Consider the following 7,269-nt stretch of genomic DNA (forward strand, 5'->3'; position numbering starts at 1 on the left):
AGCTTCCAAGCAGCTCTGCACTCTGCTTCTCCTGGGTATCCTAGTATTGCGCCCGTTCCCCAGACTAAGCACTAACTGGACAGACACCTGGACATATCCTGCAAACTCTGGGCCCTCCCTCGGACTCACAACAGCCATCCTATGTGAGAGCAATGGCTCCTCCAGCACATCCTCGGGGTTAGAGAAAGCTGGGGGGGAGCACTCAGCTGGTTTGCTGAATACTAGGGTTCCCTGGATGGGGACCAACTTTCACACAGCTGCCAGCTTTTGGAGGCACTCCCCCAGGGATGTTTGTGGCAGGAGTGGGTTTGTTAGGAGACCCGGATCAGGAGGACCCCCAGAGAGGAAATAGTGATTTTGTTCCCTTCCCTGATTATACTGTCTGCAGTTCACTCCCCTTCCACGCAATGCCCCGTTCCCCAAGTGAAGTCCCGCCCTGTCCCCTTTCCTCGCCAGGACCTGCCCAAAGTGAGATCCCTCTGCAGCGCCAGCCTCCTTCTTCCCCCACAACTAGCTGGTCTCACCTAACAGTGAGTCAGTGTGGGCTGGAGGTAGCCTGGCTACCTACCTGCGCCCCCGCCAGGGAGTGCAGGGGCACCTGGGCCTTGTGAAGGACCAAAGAGGTGGGGGATGGAGAAGATGGATAAAGAGGGATGAAGGGCCATGGAGGGCTGAGGGGGACCTGGAGAGTCAAGGAGGCCTGGGTGGCTTGGGGACCTGGAAGATGGGGCCCAGGGAGCTGGGTGGATGCTGGGAGAGTGGTGGGTAACAGTGGAGAGGCTAGACTGAATTGAGGGGGGGCTGGAGATGCAGTTGGGGGCAGGGGAGCCATGGGAGACTGGGAGAAGTTGGGGAGACTAGGGAAGGCAGTGGGGTGTTTTGGGGAACTGCGAAAGGTTGGGGGGAGGAGCTGGGGGGTCATGTGGGAGCTGGGTTGCACTGGGGAGTGAGAGGAGGCCAAGGAGAGGTGCTGGGATGGATTGGAGGGCTGGGGAGCTGCTGAAGTGAAGCCTGGGGGAGGTGCTGTAGAGTGGTAAGTGCAGGGTAGACTGGGGGGTGCGAAGGCTGGGAGGCTATGGGGAGGGCTGGGTTGTGCTGGGAAGCCCAGGGAGGTGCTAGGGTGGATTAGGGAGGCTGGGGACAGGGTCTGGGTGGGCTAGGAGCTGTGGGGGTGGGGGAAGTTCTGGAGGGTTATGTGGGGGGATGGGTTGTGCTGGGAAGCCAGAGGAGGTGCTAGGGTGGGCTAGGTGTGTTGGGGAGCTGTGGGAGGCTGGGGTGGGTTGGGGAGCCAGAGGAAGGTGAGCTGAGGAGCTGGGGGTGGGTTGTGGTGGGCTGGGGAGCCATGGGGGTGGGGGAAGTTCTGGGGGGTTATGTGGCAGCTGGTTGAGCCATGGAAGGCTGAGGGGCTGCTGGGGTGAGTTAGGGAGGTGTGAGGAGGGGCTAGGGAGCCATGTTGGGGGGTGAGGGATGTGTTGAGGTGGTTTGGGGAGGCTGGGGAGCTCCAGGGAAGGTGCTGGGATCTCTTGGGAGTACCAGGGGCTACTGGAGGAGGGTCTGGGTTTAGGGTGGCCTGGAGCCAGGGGAATGGCCAGGGGAGCCAGGAGGGCTGGATTTGTGGAGGGGGCTGCTCTCTCCTCACCTTTCTCCAGAAGCTCCCATCCTTGCCCTGTTCCCTGACAGCTGTTGCCTGGTCCCAAGGAGCGGAGCCTACAGGGAGAACCCCCCAGGGGAGGCAGAGGCTGCCCAGCACCACAGCAGCCCCAGGGCTCAGGAGGAGCCTTGTGAGGTCGCCCAGCTGGATGCATGGCCCTTGCAACCTGCCCCGTCACTCAGGGGTTGCTGGAATTCCCCTCCACCCCCTGGGATCTCCAGGGACTCTGCAGTGAGACACGTGGGGTGTCCTGGGCTATTTTAGAGATGGGCCTGAACCAGCTCCCCAGCTGCAAACATCACCCACCTGGCGGGAGGCAGGGAGAGCTCAGACCCAAACCCATCTCTGGATGGTCACCTCAAAGTTCCTGTGTGCAGAGCAGGGCAAGGGCTGTCCTCAGAGCACCTCCTGTCCCAGCTCCTGGGGAGCTGCAGCCACGGCTCAGGAGAAGGCAGGCGACTGGGGTGCAGTTTCCCCTGGAAGAGGGGAAGGGGATACAGGCAACCTTGCACAAACCCCAGGAAAAATTCTGGATTTTTTCAGCCAAATTCATTTCTGGTCCCTAAACTACAGACCTCAATGGAGTCCCCGCCCGGGATTACGTGGGCCTTCTGGGTGTAACCCCATAACACTGTGCTCTAAATTCCCTCCAGCGCTCTTCCTTGCTGCTGGACCTTGCCTGAGTCAGCTGTGTTAGGACTCCAGATACCCACCGTGTATTGTTTGGCAGTGAAGCAGTTAAAAACAGGGTCTTCCCTCCCTCCACACTTCTGTATACTAAATTTTCCATGTAACTATTGCTTATCCTCTATAGAACATGGCCCAGATGAGCCCTGGGAATGAAATCTGGTCCTGGGAATTAAGCCATTTTCTAAGTCAAATGTGGGAAGTGGAGGGGGATACATTTTAGGATGAAAATGGCAAATAACTTTAAAAAACCCTACTACCCTGACATACCCTGCAGACACTTGGAGCACCTGCAAAAGCAAAGAGTTAAGGTGCTAAACGGCCATACATAATATAAATCTCCCCTCCCCACCCCAGCAGCAATGATTGCATCCTGCGCCAGGCAGCGAACACCCCAGCCCTGCGGAGATACACACAAACACCATCTCTCCAGGGGACCAAATGCTGTCCTTAGTAGGGTAATTGGGATTTTCATAGCTGTAACAGAGCAGAATTGGGCCCAATGCATCAGCTTCTTCTCAGGTAGTTAACACTCTCCTTGAGTGAGTAGTGAGTTTAAAGGAGGCCTTTGGCATGCTAGATTTTTTCATCTACACTTAAGGTTCTCCTAAGGTGATCCAAATAGTTCATAAGGTGAAAGTTTTAATCCTTGTAGATCCGTTTCCAAGTCAGTTTGGCTGTCGCATGTCAAAGACCAAACCAGGGATGCCTGGTGGGCTTCTTCCAGCTAGATCCTTGCTAGCCCAGCACAGTATTAGACTAGTCCTATGGACAGAATGTATCTTAAACTGTACAGTACCCAAGCCATGTTAATATCAGTCCAGAGTGCATATTTGCTGAAAGCAACGCTTTGGTGGTCAGCTCTAAAGTTTATATAAACCAAAAAATGTCTTGGTTTCCTCAAAATTAACCAGAGCCGTTTCAGAGACATTCACATACAAGCTGTCTGATTTGGTGAGGTTGAACAATGCCCCCAGGTAGCTGCCCCTGGCCCACATCTTCCCAGCCGCACAGTAGTTCATCTTTCTGTCCTCCATCAGCACCTGGCTAGCTGGGTAGGCTGGATTTCGTTTGAAAACCGTGTGATCTAAGGGCAGGTTGTTGCAGATCTTGCCTCGGAAGAACACCTTGGAGTACACAAAGTACAGGCCTGTTTCATTGATCACCAGGCTGCGCTGTCTGTATTGAATGCTGGAGGTGAAGGCATGCCCAAGAGTGGCCACCCATTCCAAAGGAAGGGCTTTCTGATCAGCTTTGCCTAGTAACAAAGATGAACAAGAAGCATTTAGACAGGCACGTGCATGCTAACAGTTTGCAAGTCAGACTAGTCGTGGGCAAGTTACTTAACCTCAGCTTCTTTCTGTAAAACAGACATGATGCCTGCCAAACTCAGAGTCAGGAGGCTGAGTTCATTCATGCATGTCAAATGCTCTGCAGTCTCCAGCCCACATGGTTACTCAGCCCAAAAGTGAAGCAAAAAACCCACATAAACATAAAAGTACCAGATGAAATGAATGGGGAAAGGAAGTGGGAGTAAATCAGAACCCTTGAGTCTCACAGGTCAATCCTGGAAGGTGAATGATCCAAAGGGAACGCTGCTGCTCAATAGCCAGATGACTAACTCGGAAGTAACCCAGAAACCACTTTCCCCATCCACATCCAGCTTCCTGCAGCCACTTCTTTCCCCAATATGCTGACTCTTTACCCTGTGTCACATACCTGTTAAATGTGCTGCCTTCCTGATCACCTTTTTCTCTGCTGTTACATTCAGAAGTCCTGCGTTAAAACAGAGAAAGGAGACAGCTTCAGGCTTTGTGGAGAAGACGCGGTGAGGAAATTAAGACTAGGAAGGGGGTCCCCTCCAGGGAATTACAGAGAGAGACAGTTACAATGGATTGGAGATATACTTTGTCAGGCAGGCATAATTAACCTGTGACACTACCTGCTGCAGGACAGCATTCAGGTATACTCTGTAGCTTGGTAAATTTAAAAAAAGGATTGGGCAGTTAATGCAGAAGACTCAGCGCAACATCCGTACCTAGAATAGCTAGGAAAAAATGCAAGGGCTATCAGATCACTTTAAGATGTCAAACTGATTCCCAGATGGGCTCAAGTAGAAATTTCTTTCTCACTCCACATGATACAATCCAGCTTTGCACAATCAGCTGCGGATCATTGGTCTGTTCTGATAAGACCATTTCCATGTCCCTAAAGAATAGGAGCCTTGCAACATCTAAAGGTAGAAGGCCACTGAAGACTCTAACAGAGTGATTCTGTTGAACTTAGCAATCAAATCTTTGGACAAATGGAAGTAAAATGCATCTGTTTTAGCTCAGTTACAATTTTAAGACAAAGGCAGAATGATTTCCCAAGATGCTTCCTTTCAAACTGTTTTCTAAACAAAACTGCATTGAAATTGACACATTCATCCAGAAAGTTGCGATTTTGAGGTAACATTTTCCAGATGGGAAAATATTTGGTCAGAAAATGCTTAGCCAGTTTTAGTTACAACAATATAGCTTGTACACTAGAGACTCAAAAAAAATCAAGTTGCCCTTTAAAAGAGGCAAAAAGTCAAGGAAAACAAGAGGAAAAAATAATATAGTAATTTTGGAAACCCATCTGCTATCATTTTCCTTTCTACTCCTCTCTCCCTATATCTGTTTCTCACAGCATGGCAGGAAAACCAGAATCCCACCTTTACAGTGAAGCTCAGGCTATCACATGCATCATCCAAGAAAGGAAAAGGAGGGACCCTGGCTGCAGAGTTGGAATCCAAGGGAATCTGAATTTTTGCAATGTTTATGGGTGTTCAGATCTGGGGCCCATCTCTAATCAATGTTCCCCACAGGCTGCCAGCATTATGCCAACTTTCTTCTGCTTGAGGGCTAGAAGGGAGACCCCTACCGGCCCCCCAAGCCCATGACATGCACAGTTACTGCTACAGCCAAAGGAGTGAACGTGTCATCTGAAAAGCATCAGAACCTCACGGATATAACACCCCCATCTGCCACCCAAAATGAAGGCGTGGTAGGGGGCAGGAAGGGGAAAAAGCAGAGATGCTGCCATTTGCAGAATTCTTGGCCTGGGTTCTCCCCCACACACTGACTCGCTGGGTAAGGATGGCTCACCTATGCGCTTCTCCATAGACGAAAGAACATGTCCGGTGCTGGTTAACTGTCAAAACAGAAGAGAGACAAGTTCACACCTAGTAAGTGACCATGACATGTAAAATAACCATCAGGAATAGGGACAGATCCTCAGCTGGGGCAAGTGGACATTGACTTCAATCCAGTTCCACCAACTTACATCCGCTAAAGGTCTAGCCCAGCATTCTCATTGCTGGCCACTTCTACGTCTATTAATAACCAGACGGACATTACCTCTCGGAGCTCAGCCAGTTCCTTCTGCAGCTGGACAATCTGAAACATCCCCAGCCCCACTCCAGCAAGGGCCAGCAGGATCAGTAAAAACACCACCAAGAAACAGAGGCATGTGCCATCCCTCTTGTTGCTCTGTTTTCTCCTCCTCCTCTCCGGCACGGGCGGTGGGCAGGTGGCAACGGGAGCCGACGGGGCACAAGTGGGACTGGCACAGCTGTCCACCCAAAAGATCTGGGGGTAGACATAATTCAGGTTCTGCTGCATGGTGGGCAGCGGAATGGCTGGGCCGCCCTGGCTATGGAACTCCTCTTTCATGCGGCAGCTAAATCCGGCTGTGCCAGCCACAGACTGAGCCCCAGGAGGGAAGCCGGCTCTGCCTTTATACGCCTGCATCACCCTAGCAGTGCGAGATCTACTTGTACGTGCCTGAGTCTGAAAAACCTGAGCCAGAAGCAGCAAACCTCAAAGAGCTTCCGCCCACCCCCTCTGATGCAAGACTGCTCCTCCCACATGAAGAGAGCAGGCACATTAGGTGCTTCTGAGTGAGCAACTAAAAGCTCAGCCATGGGCTGCAACGGTAACCTCCATGGGCCATCCCCATGAACTAGACCCACTGGCCAGGCCAAGAGAACAGGTGCCCTGAGTTAGGAAAGGGTTAAAAGAGTGGCAGAGGGGAGGGTTCCCATCCTCCATTCAGCCAGGTGCTGTGTAACCACATTAGAGCACAAACCTGCCTGCTCCTCCACCACCTATTTCCAACAGCCTACGCTGGTAGCGCTGCACCATCCCACCTCAGCAGCTGTTGACTTTGAAAGCTAGATGTGGGCCTGGGCATGGAGCAGGAGCAAACGAAAGGCAGGACAGTCTGGGTTTTAAGGCACTGGGACCCACAGAGCTTGGTTCAATGCCTATGTGACCTTGCGCAAGTCACTTAACTGCCCTGTGCCTCAACTCCCCCAGCTGTAAAATGGGGATAACAGCACCTCCATTGGCTTGCCTAGTGTGAACACTGAGGACGGGGACTGTGTCTCTGTACAATGGCTAGCACAATGGAGCCCCAGTATCAGCTGGGGCTTCTCGGGGCTACCCCAGTGCTAATAAGATCAATACACCTGGAATAAGCAGCTCGCCGGTTTTCTGGCTTTCTACATAGATCACTGGTGCCATCATTCCACCTACATAACGCGAGCACAGCCAGTGGGTGAGAGAGCAGAGAAGCAATGAATTTTGAGGCAGGAAATACACATCTGTTGGAACAGAGATCCAAAGTCTCCTCTCAAACCATCCTTCCACTCCCACCCCATGCGACTCCTTTCATTAACTAGCTAGTGATGGGAGAACCCCAAAGAGTCAGGGTTGGGCAGCCAACAGCTAGGACAGGCTCCCTCTTGAATCCTACTGACCTGCACAGTTCGCAGCCTAAACTTTTGCCCCCCTGCTCTGTAATGCCTGGACCCTCAAAGGTAAAAATGACTGCAGCATATCTACATGATTCATTAGACTTTTAGGCATTCAACACATTGCAGGGATCAAAATAGTCCAAACACA

General features: G+C 51.9%; 1 protein-coding gene across 2 annotated transcripts; it reads right to left on the reverse strand.

Moving 5' to 3' along the window:
* Positions 1 to 3,145: 3,145 nt before the first annotated feature.
* On the reverse strand, positions 3,146 to 6,050 carry FASLG (Fas ligand). Of its 2 annotated transcripts, none has more exons than XM_073358191.1 (4): positions 5,722 to 6,050; positions 5,470 to 5,515; positions 4,058 to 4,114; positions 3,146 to 3,596 (listed from the first exon to the last, which is right to left on the reverse strand). In XM_073358191.1, the coding sequence occupies exons 1-4, from the start codon at positions 6,034 to 6,036 to the stop codon at positions 3,202 to 3,204; spliced, it is 813 nt and encodes a 270-aa protein (XP_073214292.1). In that variant the 5' UTR covers positions 6,037 to 6,050; the 3' UTR covers positions 3,146 to 3,201. The 2 variants fall into 2 exon arrangements, with proteins under 2 accessions (XP_073214292.1, XP_073214293.1); XM_073358192.1 differs by having other exon boundaries at positions 4,058 to 4,096; positions 5,452 to 5,515; positions 5,722 to 6,028.
* Positions 6,051 to 7,269: the final 1,219 nt, after the last annotated feature.

This window comes from Lepidochelys kempii, chromosome 8 (genome assembly GCF_965140265.1).
Source record: "Lepidochelys kempii isolate rLepKem1 chromosome 8, rLepKem1.hap2, whole genome shotgun sequence".
Lineage (NCBI taxonomy): Eukaryota > Metazoa > Chordata > Testudines > Cheloniidae > Lepidochelys > Lepidochelys kempii.

Excerpts from the sequence above, each read along its gene's own strand:
- FASLG (XM_073358191.1), bottom strand. The coding sequence starts at position 6,036 with ATGAAAGAGGAGTTCCATAGCCAGGGCGGCCCAGCCATTCCGCTGCCC. Across the intron at positions 4,115-5,469 it reads GTCTATGGAGAAGCGCATAG|GACTTCTGAATGTAACAGCA; the intron begins GTGAGCCATCCT and ends GTTTTAACGCAG. Across the intron at positions 3,597-4,057 it reads GAAGGCAGCACATTTAACAG|GCAAAGCTGATCAGAAAGCC; the intron begins GTATGTGACACA and ends CTTTGTTACTAG.